The 18,642-nt window shown below is 41.9% G+C and overlaps 1 protein-coding gene across 1 annotated transcript in view; it reads left to right on the top strand.

The window, feature by feature from the left end:
* EBF2 (EBF transcription factor 2) overlaps positions 1-18,642 on the top strand; it is a 220,662-nt gene that overhangs the window by 136,526 nt on the left and 65,494 nt on the right. Inside the window, exon 7 of the mRNA XM_043453353.1 lies at positions 12,691-12,772. Coding sequence (XP_043309288.1) covers positions 12,691-12,772 — 82 coding nt within the window. The remainder of the gene's footprint in view (positions 1-12,690; positions 12,773-18,642) is intronic.

Genomic DNA, 18,642 nt, shown 5'->3' with positions numbered 1-18,642 from the left:
GGACCATTATAAAGTCTTTACTGAATTTTTTACAATATTGTTCCTGTGTTATGTTTTGATTTTGGGGCCACAAGGCATGTGGGATCTTAGCTCCCCAGTCAGGATCAAACTAGCACTCCCTGCATTGGAAAGTCAAGTCTTGACCACTGGACCACAGGGAAGTCCCTGGCTTAAAAATCTTTTGGTTGGTTGATATTAGTGATTTCACTGAGTGGAAGGACCAAGGAGCTCTCTATTTTCTCTGAAATTACGTTTCCTCCCTCTTTGAAGGCTTAATATCTTCTGTGCCAGAAAGCATGTTTTCCACTTTGTCTTTTTAGAATCTCAATTTGCATGGTAAAGAACCAGCCTGCCAATGCAGAAGATGCAAGAGACTCAAGTTCAATCCCTGGGTCGGGAAGATCTCTTGGAGGAGGACATGGTCACCCACTCCAGTATCTTGCCTGGAGAATCCCATGGGCAGAGGAGCCTGGTGGGCTCCAGTCCATGGGGTCCCAAAGAGTTGGACACAACTGAGCACACACACACATCTATTAAGCTTACCTTGACCTTCTAGATTCCAATCTCATTTCAAATTTTCTACCCCAGTCATTGACCCATACCTTGCGCTCTCCGGATCCTGGTTTATTTGGGGAGAATTAAGCTTCACGGTTGGTTTCTGTCTAGTTTCACATTGTCAAGCACACAGATGCATACGTTTCTTTGAGACTCTACTCTTCAGCATGAAAGAGGGACCCTTCATTGTAATCATTACCGAATGGATACAGTACTAATGGAACTTAATTGTTTCCACTAGATGGATCTCGGGTGTTTTTGGCAGCCAAAATGAAAATGACTCCAAATACCATCAAAGGGGCTTATAAGCACCCAGCATGCACAGAGTGTTTTGATATACAGTGGAGTGTTAATATCATTATCTCTTCTAATACAACATACGGTTACTTTAATCCTCTCCCGCCTCTGTGATCTTGGAAGATCCTACGGATAGAAGGCAAAGAATAAAACACTATATACGAGGAGACAAAGGGAGAATTAGTCCCCATCCTCTGAATGCGACTTTTTTTGATTGTTTGAATGTTGGCTTCAAATATGTACCTTTATCAATACTGACTTCTGTATCCTCCACGCTAGTTTGAGTTTGTATGCGACATCAAACATACCTTTTCGCACATGTTCTTTCCAGATTTTTTTTAACACTTACTTAGCAGTTTATAGAAGGAAGTGAATGATCTCCTCAAGCTGCTTACAAATTAAAAAAAAATCTGTGCTTATTAATTATGCAGGATTAGTCTAATTATAATTCAGCAAATTAATTAGCGACAGAAGGTGTTCTGAAACATTGGAGTACATTTGCATGTTAAATGGAGAGGCTAGTCTGTAATATATGTAAATTTATGCATGGCTTCATAGTTTAATTTAAAAATTTGCAGCTGCATATGGTATGGGAGCAGGTGAAAAGTCAGTTTTAGTTTAATGATGCTAACAAACATTGGATGGTGTCCTGTCTTAGCAAGAGAATGCATTCATATCTGCTAATCTACAATTCTGTCATCAGAATATAACATTACATAGATGCTCAAACTCAAGGTCATTAGCGAATGGACCCATAGGTGCAATAGGTAGCAAGCTGAAAACTGCAGAGAGAAGCAGTGATCAGAGGGACGCAAACTCTCTGAGCTTTTTGCTACATAATCAAACGTTGCCTATGAAATCAGTCGGCCTTCTTTTCGGGAAAGTTAACACTCCATCCTGTGTAAAAGGGGCATCTTTTTGGTATCTATTCTGTCGGGTGTAAATAGTGGCCCAACCTTGATTCCCTTTCCAAATATTCACATTTGTACTTCGTTTCAATTTCCTGGAGCCATGGGAAAGTTATTACCGAGTTATGAATTAATGGTATGGTAGAGAGTTTTACACATTGGCCTCAACCATCTGGCAAAACAGTAAAACCAGCGGACCAGGCAGCAGCAAAGGGCTTTTGGTGTAATTGGTGTTCACTGCTCAGCCTAGCATAGATGAGCTCCGTGGGGAGGGCAGAAAGGTGGGAGGGGGAGGGGGAGGCTGCAGAGGGGCGAATGGGCCGCTCCGGAAATGGGATGGTAAAGACCCACTAAGCTGATGGCTGGCTAATAACTTCATTTCTTTAACCCAAGTCGTCCTGGCATTGGAATGGGAAATAGATTTGTATTCTAGTTCTGAAGTCTCACTGAAAGATGTTTTCTGAAGTCAGTCTGTAGCATGTCCAGTGTTGCTCAGATTTCTTTTTTCTTTCTTGATGAGAAAAGAGAGGAAGGGACAGGGTGAAGAAGAGGATACAGGTTAAAAACAACAAAAAAGGAAAAGATGGAACTGTGAGCGTTGCAAAGAGCCCTCCAAAGACAGTTTATGAGAACAATTGGAATTACAAACATGCTCTTAGTGTTCTGTTTCATTCCAATTCAAGCCCAGAGAGTTCAATTATTATTTTCATTAATGGTGTCAGATTTTCATCCGAGTGCAAAAACAAGCTCTTCTCCTTGGAGATTTTTCTCCCTACAAGCCTCCTGGTGCCAAGTAATGGAATTCAGAAGAGTGAAGACGTGTCTGAATACAGAAGGAAAAAAAAAATCCCTACATGTAACCTCAGGTCCTCAAGACACTATAGCATGTTGCTGGTCAGAAATAAGTGGCGAATCAAAGAAGCCCCTGTTTTTTGCACCTTGGCAGCTGTTTACAGTCGATTGCTTGCCACTTGAGCTATGGGAGACATTCACTTCCAGAGAAATCATGAGATGGCTTTGAAATGAAGCCTGTAGATATGGTGTTGGAATCGCATAAGCTGGGGAGTCGCTCCCTTCTGGTGCCTAAGTGAACACAGCGGATTCCACTCAGGAGGCAGTGTGTTTGGTAATGAAGGGTCCATTTCCAAACTGAAATGCCACTTCCAGGAGCTTATAATTGGGAGTGAATGCCGAATAGAAAATGATTTGATGGGGCGCGCTGCCAGGCAGCGGGTGTAGGCAGCTCTGAATTCTTTTGCCTGACCACGGGTTATTAGAAACCGCCACAGGAATTTTGACCTACCATCTTTTTCATTGTTGTGCTTTTCCTACAATCTGTTATCATGGATTAATTACATGTTCTTTTTTTTTTTTTTTCTTTTTAAAGTACCCCTCCCTAAAGATTAAGGGAAGTTCTTCAAGCAGAGTATATACCAATATTGAGAGGGAAACAGTGCAGAGAGAAGCAGGTTTGAATTTGTGGCAACTCCCCTCTGGTATAGGTTTGTTTGGAAAATGGGCCATTTTCAAGTGTGGCTGGTGAGAAGGGATAATTCAGAGGAGGGGGGTGTATCAAATGGTAAAGGTACCAGTTGACTTCTGGCTTCTCTGTCCATGGGATTTCCCAGCAAGAATACTGGAGTGGGTTGCCATTTCCTCCTCCAGGACTATTCCTGACCCGGGGATTGAACTTGAGTCTTCTGCAGTGGCAGGCAGATTCTTTACCACCAAGTCACCGGGTACCAGGCATTTACCTAAACACTTTGCATGGATCTTCACTACTGGCCTGGGAGGTCATGTTACAGAAGATGAAACTAAAGGTCCCTACTTTTTTTTTCTTTTTACAATAAATATTAAGCAAGCAAGCAACAACAACAACAACAATAATAATAACTGCAAAAGCCTTGACATCATCTGGAAATGGCTTCATAGGGACACCCCGGTGAGCTGCCACATGTAGGACGAAACTATCTGTCGCCAAAGGAGTTTGCTTGCTGGTCTATTTAAAAATCTCCAATGTAGAAGACTCTCCTCTGTCCCCTGGGTAATGATTTTCAAAATTTAGCTTTGGTGACTTAGTCACAAAAAATTTTTCCAAGACTTATTTCAACTTCTTATGTTACATGTTTGACTTCCGGCTTTTTTTTTTTTTCCCTCCATAGTCTTGGTGGATGAATGACTTTGTATTTTCCTCATCCACTTAAGCAACATTTCACATTCTTTTTGCAGGTGCTACAGCTATTTGGGCCATGCCTTCTTTGGACCATGTGGGTTCTTGAGATGTCTTGTTTCCCAAATATCTGATAGACTTGCTAATCTGCCTCTGCAGCTTCTAGTACTGCCACAGAATTTCTAGAGAACACAGTCCCTGATAGGAATGATAGACATTGTTGTTGGTTTTCTTGTCTTGTTTTATAACATGTAGAATGACTCCATTTTTATTTACAAAGATGAAGGAAGTGATGTGATCTCCTGTGTAGATCAATGAGGTACTGATCCCCTAAAAAAAAAAGAACTGCTTGGCTATGTGTTCCATCTTTTCCTTCCAAAGAAACTTGGCCAAGCTCCCGCCTTAACAAAGTTTTTCTGAGTCAGACAAACCTGAGGTCCACTCTGGGCTCTTCTGCTTACTAGCTGCTTGCCTTTGGGCAAGTAATCTAACCTGAGTCTTGATTATCTCCTATGTAAAATGGGGATGTTAATTCTCCTCCTTTCAGAGTTGAGGGGATTAAATGAAATCATACATCGTGAATAGTATGAGGTCAATGATTAGGTGCTATTTATTTATTATTATTAATATAATTATTATAAAAATTAGACTTTTAGCCAAGGGGAGTTAGAGTAAATGTAAACAGAAGTAGGGACTTACCTGGCAGTCCAGTGGTTAAGACTCCGTGCTTCCACTGCAGGGGGCACAGGTTCAATTGCTGGTCAGGGAACTAAGATCCCACATGCCACATGGTGTGGCCAAGAAGTAAAAAGAAAAAGTGTAATCAGATGTAAAAAAAAATATATTCCTTAAAATATTTCTTTAAACTTAAATCTTTCAGATCTGAATTGTTTCAATTTCATTGAAATCATGCAGGTGATTAGGCCTTAATGGTGATACAAAAAGCCTTAATGGTAATACAACCCTTTAGGAATGTCTGTGGACAGTAAAGATTCTGTACCTACTCTATTTGTGTATTTATATTTACATTTTTAAGGAGCCATTTAAATAAACAGAATGCGTAGAAAATCAGCTTATAAAAAGGAGTATTCGATTTGAACTTAAATAAGCCAGTCAAAAATTTTAAATTGTCTCCTCTTTCCATGGATCTTCTTGGGTCTTTGTACCAGCCACCACCTTACCAAGCGGATCTGAAGTACCAACCAGCTATCCCTCAGATGTCCCATTGCCACTTTTGTCAGGGTATAGCAGGAGTCAGCTGGAAGTTTGACTTCCCAGCACTTACTGCGGGTTGTTCAGTTATGTCTGACTCTTTGTGACTTTTTGGCCTGTAGCCCACCAGACTCCTCTGTCCGTGGGATTTTTCAGGCAAGAAAACTGGAGTGGGTTGCCATTTCCTTCTCCATGGGATGTTCCCGACCTAGGGATGGAACCCCTGTCTCCTGCATTGGCAGGTGAATTCTTTTTTTTTTTTTTCTCTTTTTTGGCAGGTGAATTCTTTACCACTGAGCCATCGGAGACTTCCCAAAGTCTCCTCACTTTTATAGACTCATGTGAGAGTCTTCACAAGGCCTTTAGAGCTCCAGGTCCCTTTCTCATCTTGGGCTGACACCTCAATAATCAATAGATTGATGAAGGTCACATCATCATCAGGCCAAGGAAGGGGTCCACTGCTATCCTTCTCCTTGTTTGGGCAGCCTGATTTTGTATTCTGTTGGAGGCTTTCAAGGGAGGAAAATGTGTTTTCTCTATTGTCAGAAGGTTCAAAGAGGGTATTGCAGTTAAGACCTAAATTAAAGCTAGAACATTATCACTGTGTTTTACACTGGTCTTAAGCGGAAACCAATCACTTAGGGATTTTTCTACCATATAAAGCAGAGTGAGCTGCCATATGGGCAGTTCTTAGAGTAAGGAAATAGCCCCATGGATACGTCCATCCATCATGGCTTCTCCCTCTGCCTGGTCCTGTAAAGAATGAAAGAATCCTGGCAGAAGAGAGGCAACTGCCCATTTCTTTCAGATATGCTTCTATGATTCAGTGCATTCCAACATAGTTCTCAAAAATGATATATATTCTAAGAGATCAGAATTATTTTCTTTTCAGAAGTATGTGCAAACAGAGGAGGCCAATTATATTTTAACTTATTGGACCCTGGAAAACAAAGTTCAGCAGTTAATCCAGATGAAATGTCTCTTCTTCAGAAATCAATAGACATAGACCTTTAAGCGCCTACATAGTTTATCAGCCTTATATGTGGCTCAGACTTTAGTGACCCAACCTGCATATGTGGCCATTGTGGCTGAGAGAGAACCAGATACAGCATCCTGGCTCTTGAACTTTGGAGAGGGTGGGAGTTCCCCATCTTCACAGCGTGTAAGACATGGCCATGTCCTCACAGACACTGTTTCCAGGGTAGATGGAATTAGAAATTTTTTAAGGGAATGAGAAATGAAATTTCAAAGTGAAAGGCATGTTACATATTATTTTGCATAGACAAGGGTGCTGCATAATGGTAGCTATTACTAGTGCCAAATTCACTTTCTTTGGCTGTATACCCCTGTCTAATCTTTTTCTTGGGAGCTTCCCCAGTGGCTCAGTGGTAAAGAATCCACTTGCAATGCAGGAGATGCAGGAGACTCGGGTTCGACCCCTGGGACAGGAAGATCCCTTGGAGACAGGCATGACAACCCACTCCAGTATTCTTGGCTGGAGAATCCCATGGACAGGGGAGCCTGGAGGGCTACAGTCCATTCAGTCGCAAAGCATTGGACCCAACTGAAGCGACTGAGCACGCAGTCAATCTTTTTCTTGAAAGAAGCCTCTGTGCCTCTCTCAGTGCTTTCTGAAAGGTTTTTTTTTTTTTTTTTTTAATTAGAGTTAAATTGAATGTTCTCTTCCACAAATCTGGGGAAATAGCATGCTGGATTTTGCACTGTTCTTTAGTTGCTCAGTCGTGTCCAACACTTTGCAACCCCATGGACTGTATTCAACCCCATGCAACCCACCAGGCTCCTCTGTCCATGGGATTTCCAAGGGAAGAATACAGGAGTGGGTTACCATTTCCTTCTCCAGGGGATCTTCAGACCCAGTGATCGAACCCGCATGTCTTGCATTGGCAGGCAGATTCTTTACTGCTGAGCCACCAGGGAAGCCCTGGGTTTTGCATCAGTCAGATCACTGGCTATAATCTCAGGTTGGGCATGAATATTAAGTTGTTACTCTTCCTGTAATTTAGAGATTTCCCACTGCCCCCACCACCATACCTGAACTTTGTACCTTATTTGTACATCTAGTTTGAATCTCAGTTTTTACTTGGGATGGATTCAGAACATGTCTAGAGCCACCTAGGAGGTTTTATTATGTTCTTGAACAGTGCTTTGTGCTTTAATATTCCAGAGATTGGGAGAAAGGATTTCTTGGGTACTCGGTAATCTTAGGATTTTGCGTGCGTGCTAAGTCACTTTAGTCGTGTCCAACTCTTTGCAACACTATGGACTGTAGCCCGCCAGACTCCTCTGTCCATGGGGTTTCTCCAGGCAAGAATACTGGAGTGGGTTGCCATGCCCTCCTCCAGAAGATCTTCCCGACCCAGGGATTGAATCCGTGTCTCCTGTGGCTCTTGCGTTTCAGGTAGATCCTTTACCACTGAACCACCAGGGAAGCTTCTTAGGATCTTTTTCAGACCCGTATTCAGAGAGGTCTCCAGGCTCATCTCAGAAACCGAAGAAGCACATTTTGCATAGTTTGGTTGTGTGCGCCATGGAGGCAAGGATTTTGTCTGTCTTGTTTGGCACTCTGCTGAACCTTCATGGAACACACTCCACACTTCATAATTGGCCAGATGAGTAAAGGAATGAATTCAGCAGGGCTTTTCGTCATAAGCATTTACTTCTGTGCAACTATCATTGACCTAATAGTTCCTTTTGGAGTGCTATAATCTCTCTCTCACTCTCCAAGAAACCAAAATCCTTCACAAGTTTTTTGTTGTTGTTGTTGTTTTAAAAAATTTTTTCAGACTATGTTTTCTGAAATTTCTCTTTAAACAGTTATATATACATATATTTGGGCTTCCCAGGTGGCTCAAGTGGTAAACAATCCGCCTGCCAATGCAAGAGACGCAGGTTTGATCTCTGCCGTGGGAAGATCCCCTGGAGTAGGAAATGGCAACCCACTCCAGTATTCTTGCCTGGAGGATCCCATGGACAGAGGAGTCACGTGGGCTGCAGTCCATGGAGTTGCAAAGAGTTAGAGATGAATGGGCACACACACGTACACTTATATATATTTTAACTTTTTCAAAACTCTTTATAGTTTGCTTTCGGAGGATACTAGAGAACCAATTCATAAATTAAACCAGTAAATAAGGAGGAATTATCTGGGATTTCTCTTGATTTACCTATACAAAGTTAAGCCGTGGTATTGAGATATAGTTTACATACTATAAAGTTCACCCATCCAAAGTGTACATTTCAATGGTTTTTTATATATTGACCAAGTTGTGTAACCATCACCATGATCTAATTGGTGCAGGAAGCATAGAACTCCAGATGGGGCTTGCAGCCAGAAAGATCCACCGATTCAAATCCTTGTTTCTGTTGCTGACAAGCAGTGTGATCTTCGGGCAAATTTCATAAATTCTTGGCACCTTTGTTTTTCCTAGCTGTGAGATGATTCATCACTCATATAGTTGTTGTGGGAAATAAATGAGGTGATGGATATCAAGCATATAGCTTGGAGTATGGCACAGAGCTGACATCTGGCAAACTTTCTTCCCCCCTCCCTGTGAACCTGTACCCTTAAGCTACTGGGCCATACAAGATGGTAGGCAGGGATAGAGATGGCTGTTATCTGTGATATTCCTGGCTACTTTCTCCTGCTGCCAAAGCACAGAGAAAGGATCCTAAGAGAATAGCCTCTTACTCAACAACCAGCCCATCAACCTCTGGCCAAGGTATCAACCAAGATGCTTCACTTTCTACCCATCAGCTTATCTTGGTGATTCTTCTTTCATAGTCTCTGTTCAGGAGGGTTGTCCTCTCTCAGAAAACCCCTGCACACACCGCCTCTTGGACTTCAATAAGTCATAGACTTTTGTCTTCAGAAGTTTCTTCTCCCAATGTTTCTATTTCTGGAGGGTTGTCAACTTTACGCATTTTTCTTTGCAATCACAAAATATTAAGGTTGGAAAAAACACTGGAGATAATCCAGTTAAACCCTCCTAATAGTGATAGAAACTGAGGCCCAGAGGAGTGAAGTGACCTGCTTACATAATTGGTAGGAACTCAAGACTCGTACACTGTCAGCATTTAATAGATATCAGTGTAGTGAAGGAATGAATGCTTTGGGATCTGTTCTCATGCCTCACTGGACCCAGGAATCAGATTGAAAGTTGAGGGCTTGAGTTTAGGTTTGGATCCCACTCTCTATTCCCCTTTCTCTCATAAAACAAGGACAAACCTGTCGCCATTAGCCTGCACTCATAAGGAATGAGATCAGAAGCCTAGCCGGAAGTACTGCGATAAGTGGTTAGAATATTCCTGAAGTCAACATTGTTTGGAGAAAGTGAAAATTACAACTTCCAGCCTGATGAGTCTCTGGGTGTTTGGTCTGAATCCTGTGGTTCACTTTGGTTTCCCATTTCTGAGTGGAGAGAGCTGACATTTTCCAGGCTTCACAGGATCTAGATGCAGGGGATTTGTTCTCTGCGAGTTACCCTATGGTTAATGGGTGAGATGGTGAGTAGGGGGTTCTGTACCAAACCCCCTGAGCATGGCGGGTGCAGGGGGTGGAGGGGAGGAAGGTGGGAGACATCACTAAAAGGAAGAGAAGAAAACTGGAGAGGTCAGTAAGCTCCATGTGTGTGAGCGTTGCACACTCAGTCGTGTCCGACATTTTGTGATCCCCTGGATTGTAGCCTGCCAGGCTCTCTGTCCATGGCATTCTTCAGGCAAGAAGACTGAGGCAGGTTGCTATGCCCTCCTCTAGGGTATCTTCCCAACCCAGGGATCGAACCTGTGTCTCCTGTGTCTCCTACGTTGGCAGGCAGATTCTTTACTGCTGAGCCACCTGGGAAGCCCCAGAATTCATTTCAGTTGATTTCTAGGTCCACATCTGAAATTCACAGGCCATAATTTCCTGTGCTAGCCATTTAGAAGTAGTTATATGTTCTTTTAGAAAGTACTATACAATGTAAGAGATTTTTTTTCCCTCTCTCTCTCACCTCCTCCCTCCCTCCTCTGCCCTTCACTTCCCTTTTGTGAACAGGATGTTATATCCTTAGTGTGCTGGGTACTGGGTAGGTTACAAACTCAGACCCCAGGCAGGCAAAAGAGTCAAAATGGGGAGGGGTTTTCTAACCAAAGAACTGTTAAGGGTCCTAATTTAAAATGAATAAAGTCTTTCAGCAGGTCCCCTCTTCCCCTAAATCAATTTGATTTTATGTAAACATTTATCTCCTTTGCACTCCCATACCATGCATCTAATAATGCCTTGGTGAACATTAATGTTTTCAGCAGGTACGTTTTGGAGAAAGAGGGGATTGGGTAGATGAGGAGAAGTATAACAAAGAGAATGCATTATAAGGAGCCCAGTGGTGATGAAACTTTCCAAAAACCAAGGACTTTGTGAGAAAGAGAAAATTTGGTTTTAGTAGGGGAAAAGATATAAATTACTGATCAGTTGAGGGGGGGTGTGAGTGACAGGGCTCAGTTGCTAAGTCCTGTCCAACTCTTTTCAACCCTGTGGACTGTTGCTTGCAAGGTTCCTCTCTCCATGAGATTGTCCAAGGAAGAATACTGGAGAGGGTTGCCATTTCCTTCTCCAGGGGATTTTCCTGACCCAGGGATCGAACTTGTGTCTCCTGCATTGCCAGGAGAATTCTTTACCACTGAGCCACTTGGGAGTGAGTGGCTGTTGGAGAGCAAATTCCGTGTGAGGTCAGGGGCTGTTGATTGGAAAGAGACTCAAGTGAGAAAATGGCTGGTTTTAAGTCTTTCGTGACAGCATCTCCAGGCATTTTAAGTGGCTGTTGGTGACCCTGCTAGGAAGGCACAAGTGAAAATATACTCCCCCTTAAAAAAGAAAATGTGTGAATTCTGATTAATCTGTTATTAAATACAAGGCAGCCTTCTTTTCTAACATGCTGCAGCTGCTCTAGACAAACACCCCATTGCACTTTCGAAAGCAGAGGCAGGTTGCGAGCTTGAACGCTACAGAAAGCATCAAGGGGCATCTCTTCTGCCTTGTCATTCTCTGCCTGGTACCTCAGATAACAGCCCTGGACACCTTCATGGCCCAGGAAGTGATGCCTAACCTCCCACCCCAGAACAGATTCAAAAAGAGAAATGAAAAGCAGATGCTATAAAATTTGAAAATACTATTTAGCTATTCTTTCCAAATACACACCCAACCTTATTCATACATAGGGGTCAGGAGCACTTGTTCAAATATTTTTAGTAAATCTAGAGAAAATGCTCTAAAGAGTACAATTCCTCTTCTCTCCTCTTTCATCATTTACTGTTTATCTTCCCACCAGTTTTTTTTTTTTAAGTGCTAAATACAATTAATTGGAGCGCTCTCTAATTCTTTTGTGTGATCGTGAAAGAAATAAAAATAAATAGAAGGTCACCATGGGAGCATCTCACCAACCGTTGCTTTAAAAAATAGAATTTTGGGAAGCATTGTTGATTTCTACTTATTTTTGTTGGTAAATCCTGGGGAAAATGTATATCTTTTCCTTTAAAGTTCTAATTCAAGGCATGGATGTGAGAGTTCTGAAGGGACTTTGGGACTGCGGTAAAATTTCGTTGTCATAGTAACAGAAAGGGAAATAGGCCTTGCTCACCTGGGACTTTAACACTGCAAAAGCTGAATTTTTTTTTTTTTTAAGGAAAAGGACTCTGCAAGTGAAATAAATGAAAAACTTATTGTATTTCAAAACAAAATTCCAAACATTAAACAGGTAAATGGCTGAAAAGACCAACTTCTGCCATTTTTCTTGGTTTCTGTCCTCATCTGATCAAAGAAGCCCAATTCTAAAAGTGCACAGAAGGGTTATCTAGAATAATACTGGCTTAAAAATATGTCTTACGAGTGGTAACCTCAGACCAGTATTCTGCACCTTTGTATCTTTCTGGATAATCTATAGAAGGTCTGAAAGGACATTCACACTTGTTATTAGTCATAAAAACCCCAGCATATACCTGCACAGACTGACTGTCTTAGGTATCATTGTTTTTTGATTTCATATCTATCGGTTGAAAATATCAGACCCCCTTTGTGTGCGAGGGTTTACGTGTGAGGTGTGTGCATGTGCAAATGTATGTGGCCAGCAGAAAGCGACATATGTGAGGAACCCTGGGATTCTGAGCTAAGTCGTGTCATTTTTAACCCTCTGGAGAGAGAGATTTTTGTATAGCAGGAGTTACTCCTGTTTGTGAAGCATTTCTTCTTCTTCCCCTCTCTCTCTTTTTTTATTTGAGAGAGAGCACACCCTAGCCACTCAGGGCCAGTGTACAAACCAGAACCCAGCTTGTGAACCACTCCACAACCCTCAACAGTGACGGAGCTGACTTGGGATCCAAAACATCCAAATTTGCAAATTGCAGATGGTCAGCTAGCGTTCGTTCCCAGGCAGGGCTGGCTGAAATTCCCCAGACCTGAAATCCAATCACTTTCCAATCAAATCTAATATAATGCAGATATAGTCTCTCTTAAAAAATGTTTACTTAAAAAGGTAACACGTTGCTTTCTCTTCACAGATTCTTTTTAAAATTTTTCCTCAAGTGCAATCAGAATTGTTTGAAAACAGCAGGAAACCCAAGGGACATGAGAAGGTTTCAGGTAAGGGACCTGCAGTTCTTGCCTGGTAAATAAGTCATCCTATTTCTTCTCTCCTTAGCACTCTCTTTTTTCCTTTTCCTTTTTTTTTTTATTCCCCCCTAGAAAATATTATTCACGGATGCTGCTAACAATAAAAAAAGATCACTCTAAATGATCACCCTCTTCAGATAGTACTGAAGGTTTTTTCATTTTGTAATGTTTAGGACTTCTGTGTCCACTGCCAGAGCCCCAGGGGAAGGGCACCAACCCAGGCTGGAGATTTGATTTTAAGCCCTTAGGCTGCCCTCTGCACACACAGCTGCCCACAGCAGGAACCATGATCTTGATATTCAGCCACCTTGGGATTTTTCAAAGCAGCGTCTCTGTGCTTTCTGCAAGCAACAGCCTCTTCCTTTCCTTTGCCACCGATTAACTATTCAGTGGTCTCTCTCGGAGTGTCTGGGAGAGCAGCCGCCTAAGCAGCCGTGGTCACTTTAAGATCTCAGCATGACAACAAGACCCACGGGACAGTAACCCAGCTGCCTGGCAGTTAAATCTGCCACCAGTTTCATCACCCCTGCCACTGATGTACCGGGGATACAAGCTAATAAAAACACAGAGCGAGGCAAAGTGTGGCAGGTTGGAGATGTGAGGCAGGGCTGCCCGCTTGGCCCCCTTCCTTCATCTTTGATGGACCCACATTTCACCCACCAAATGGCTTTCCTGCCATTTGCACCCAGTCGAAATACCTCCCACTCCTTTCCCCATAGAAAAATGGGAAATATGTTAAACAATAGTATTCTAGCTTGAGACTTTAAAATCCTGGCAGCAACGTGGGAGATGGGGATGTTTAGCCTCACGTTTTGGGTGGGGAAAGCAAGGTCCCGGGAGTTTAAAAAACTCACGTGTCACCCCAGGAAGGAGATGGTGGAGCCGGGAGCCAGTGTCTGATCAAACTCCTTGCACTGGGCCCTGAGTTCGCAGCATGTGCATCTGTTAGGCTTATGCTTGCTATTGCTTTTGTGGAGAGTCTTAAAAATTTCTGAACAGGGGACCCATATACTTGTTACACTGGACCCTACAAAGGATTGGCTGCTCCTGTCTGGCACTCAGAGAGCTTCTGTGGTTTAGCTGTGGCGTTATTAAAGAGTTAACAGGGGAGATGGGTACGGGCAAGGCCAGTGAACACAACCTTGAAAACCAAAAGTTCCTCTGATTTTTTTTTCACCGAATCGTGAGTATCGAACAATCTTCTGGTGACCGGGATGTTTACTGATTCCTTGTTTAACACTAATACCAGCCTCTCCTAAAAAGTTAAACCTCGCTTCTTCATCCTATAGACTCTTTTCCTTGCTGTATGATATGAAGACAAATAGAAACAAGAGGATTTTCCTGGGGGTCAAGCAGGAACATTGTGCATAGTGGAAGCTTATGGCACTCAGTTTCCAAAAGGAAACATAAATAATTTCTGTCCAAAAAAAGAGTGGAATTCCAAAGTACCCAGATGATCTAAGCTTAGCTTTCATGTCCAGAAGGAGAGGCAGGGAAAGAAACTGGCAGCTTAAATTCGTATCCACCCTTATTCTCTATCATCCCTTCCAAAGAGCTTTAAATTTGAGAAGACACTTCTAAGAAGCTTTTAATGGAATGCATTGTCATTTTATTATTTTACCTTTATTTATCCCTAATTTTAGAAATGTACTCACTAAGCAAATGCACCTAATATTTCCTCTACTTCTCTAAAACTTCTCTAAGTGAAGTTTTTATGAGCCTGAATTTTTTTTAAAAAAATTTTAAGTGGATTTTATGAGTCATTATTTAGGCACAAAAACTTTCTTGGTAATATAGGTACAAATACAGTCAATGAGTCTGAATTTTTAACAGGGTTAGAATAGGTATTGTTCATCTCAAAATATGAGAAATTCTTATCCTATTAGAATGTACTTGACTTTTGCAAGGACAATGAAAAAGTTTTTTATAAGCTTGTGGATTCTATGATTGTCTCATTTCTGGGGTACAGGGAAAGTCAACAGGAAAAAAGTCTTTTGCATTTTTTTACTGAGATATAATTCATATAGCATAGTCACAATGTGCAATACAATAGGTTTTGGAATATTCACAATATTGTGTAATCATCACCACCATATCATTCCTGAACATTTCCATCATCACAGAAGGAAACCCCATACTTCTCAATTCCTTTTTCTCTCCACCCACTGACAACCACACATCTGCTTTCTGTCTCTACAGATTTGTCTGTTCTGGACATTTCCTATAAATAGAATCATACAATATGTGGCCTTTAGTCACTGGTTTCTTTCACTCAGCATAACGCTTTCAAGGTCCATCCATGTTTCAGCATGTATATTTCATTCCTTTTTTATGGCTGAATAATAGTCTACTGTAAAATATACCACATTTTAAAACTCTGTACATCAGTTGATGAACTCTTGGGTTGTTTCTGTTTTTTGGCTTTTATAAATAATGCTGTTGTGAACATTCATGTATAAGTGGTTTTTTTTTTTTTTTTTGTGGACATGTTTTTGATATCTTGAGTATATACCTAAGAGTAGAATTTCTGGGTCATATGATAACTTCAGCTTTAAGTTTTTGAGGAACTGACCAGCTGTTTTCCACAGTGGCTGCACCATTTTACATTCCCATCAGTAATATATAAAGGTCTCAATTTCTTGCTATAGTTGCCACTACTTGTTTTTTGTTTAAAAAGAAAAAATCCTTACCACCCTTTAGGTGTGAAGTGGTATCTCATTATGGTTTTGATTTGTCTTTAACGACTAATGATTTGAGCATCTTTTCATGTACTTTTTGGCTATTTGCATATCTTCTTTAATGAAAAGTCTAAAACTGAGCGATTTCACTTTCTTTCTAAATGTGTTAGTCATTCAGTCATGGCTGACTCTTTGTGACCCCATGGACTATAGCACGCCAGACTACTCTGTACATGGACTTCTCCAGGCCAGAATACTGGAGTGGGTTGCCATTCCTTTTTCCAGGAGATTTTCCAACCCAGGGATTGAACCTAGATCTCCTGCATTGCAGGCAGATTCCTTACCATCTGATCTACCATCTGAGCCACCAGGGAAGCCCAAATGTCTAGTTCAAATCCTTTAAGTGAAGTGAGGTGAAAGTCACTCAGTCGTGTCTGACTGTTTGTGACCCCATGGACTATACAGTCCATGGAATTCTCCAGGCCAGAATACTGGAGTGGGTAGCCTTTCCCTTCTCCAGGGGATTTTCCTAACCCAGGGATCGAACCCAGGTCTCCTGCATTGCAGGTGGATTCTTTACCAGCTGAGCCACAAGGGAAGCCCAAAAATACAGGAGTGGGTAGCCTATCCCTTCTCCAGGGGATCTTCGCAACCCAGGAATCGAACCGAGGTCTCCTGCATTGCAGGCGGATTCTTTACCAACTGAGCTATTGCCCATTTTCAAATTAGGTTACCTTTTTATTGTTGAGTTTTATGAGTTCCTGATGGGCTTCCAAGGTGGTGCTACTGGTAAAGAATCCACCTGCCAGTACAGGAGATGTAAGAAACACAAGTTTGATCCCTGGGTAGGGAAGATCCCCTGAGGAGGGCATGGCAACCCACTCCTGTGTTCTTGTCTGGAGAATCTCATGGACCGGGAGCTTGGCAGGCTGCAGTCCTTAGGGTCGGATAGAGTCAGACATGACTGAGGCAACTTAGCAAGTGTTCTTTATATATTCAGAATACTAGGCCCTCAGATAAATGATTTGCAAATGTTTTTCTCATTTTATAACTGGCTTTTCACATTCTTGACAGTATCCTTTGATTCACCAAAGAATTGGAAAGTTTTATATTGTACTCAGATTCTCTTATGAGTATAGCCATCTATGAAAGATCTGTAAAGTGGAGAAAGGCTTGCTTATGTGCTCTGAAGGTCAAGTAAGAAACTCAGATCAAGTTTAGTATATGAAACAAAACCAGAGATATTAGATAATTATGAGAATGGGCTGAAGGGATGGTAGCTTAGGAATTCCTAGAATATATACATATATAGTCTGAATTTTATAAATATATATAAATATAATCTGTGTATGATAAATTTATACTTATATATATAATTCAGAATGACAAGTGTAATAATTTTAAAACATATGGACAAATAACTTCAATTCTTTACCTCTGGTATGTGATCAAACATAGATTTAATCTGAAGTATTTTTTTTTGGTGGAGATTTTGATCTGAGCGGAATAAAAATACAAAATATTTCTAACCAAATCATGGATCCAACCAAACTCTCTCTCCTCTCTCATCTCTCCTCTTCCCACTCTCCCCCAAACACTGGTGGAACCTAGGTTCCTTTTCCAAAAACAATCAAATAACAAAATCATTATATCACACATTTTCCAACCTGAACCAAACCTCTCTTCCATTCAATTCAAGGCCTAACTATTGTGGGTATATAAAATATTTATTGAAACATAAGAGTTTTAATTCTTTTTTGGGCTCAGACCCCTTTGAGAATTTCATATAAGCTATAGTTTTGTCCCAATAAAAAGCTATGTTTCAACAAAGTTATATTTAAAATTTCAAGGGTTCCCAAACCTCTTAAAACATCTCTGAGAAGTGCATAGACCCTTGACCTAAATAAATGAAATTTATCTAATACCCAGTGGACAGCCTCCATGTAATTTAACCCTTATGATAGGGACCTGTCCACTTTTGGCTTTAAAGACCATCTGTTCCCAGATGCCTCCTGGATCCATATCATCAGACTTTTCTCCCTTCTCTGGAGCTGCAGAAATCCAGCTTTACCTCCCTCCTGGGCATCTTCTCTTGGATGACTAATGAGCTCATGTTCAAGGCAGAACTCAGTCCTACCTCCCTGATCCATGCCTTCCTCAATTATTATTAAAGCGTCACTCCCTCCTGCTAAGTATCCATAAAATCCACCTCCCTCTCCTGAAAAACTGCCAGAGACCCTTGTCTCTCCTTCTTTGTCTAATCTACCCTCAACACGGCTGCCAAAGTGATCTTTTAAAACATGTCTGCTGCTGCTGCTAAGTCGCTTCAGTCATGTCTGACTCTGTGCGACCCCATAGTCGGCAGCCCACCAGGCTCCCCCGTCCCCGGGATTCTCCAGGCAAGAACACTGGAGTGGGGTTAAAACATGTCACTCCTCTGCTTAAGTATGTTATAAACATCTCCTGTCTGTGGACAAAAGCTCAGATATAAAAGGGCATGGCTGAGAAACAGCTTCACACCAGGCAGGCTTCTGCCATGCACCCCACCTAATGCTTTCATATGCCCCCCACCCATCAGGCACACCTCACTGATTTCTGTTCCACGTGGAACAGACTGGAGACTTCCCATGTGTTCTCCCCTCTGCCTAGGAAGCATTAACTCCTCTCCAATCTGTGACTTCTGTGTATTTTTCAACACTATACCTGTTACCTCTTCATTGAGGCACTTTTTAAAAGAAATTTTTTTAATTGAAATATAGTTGATTATAATGCTAGGTTTTGCTGTACAGCAAAGTGTTTCAGATGTGTGTGTGTGTGTGGTGTGTGTGTGTGTTTGGTGTGTGTGTGTGTGTGTGGTGTGTGTGTGTGTGTGGTGTGTGTGTGTGGGGTGTGTGTGTGTGGTGTGTGTGTGTGGTGTGTGTGTGGTGTGTGTGTGTGTATGGTGTGTGTGGTGTGTGTGTGTGGTGTGTATGTGTGTGTGTGTGTGGTGTGTGTGTGGTGTGTGTGTATAGTGTGTGTGGTGTGTGTGGTGCGTGTGTGTGTGTGTGTGTGGTGTGTGGTGTATGGTGTGGTGTCCTGTGGTGTGTGTGTGGGTGTGTGTGCTGGGTGTGTGTGTGTGTGGGGGGGGGTGTGGGTGTGTGTGGGGTGTGTGTGTGTGAGGGG

The sequence above is a fragment of the Cervus canadensis genome, chromosome 30 (assembly GCF_019320065.1).
Source record: "Cervus canadensis isolate Bull #8, Minnesota chromosome 30, ASM1932006v1, whole genome shotgun sequence".
NCBI lineage: Eukaryota > Metazoa > Chordata > Mammalia > Artiodactyla > Cervidae > Cervus > Cervus canadensis.
This window is presented reverse-complemented; position numbering and strand designations above follow the sequence as displayed.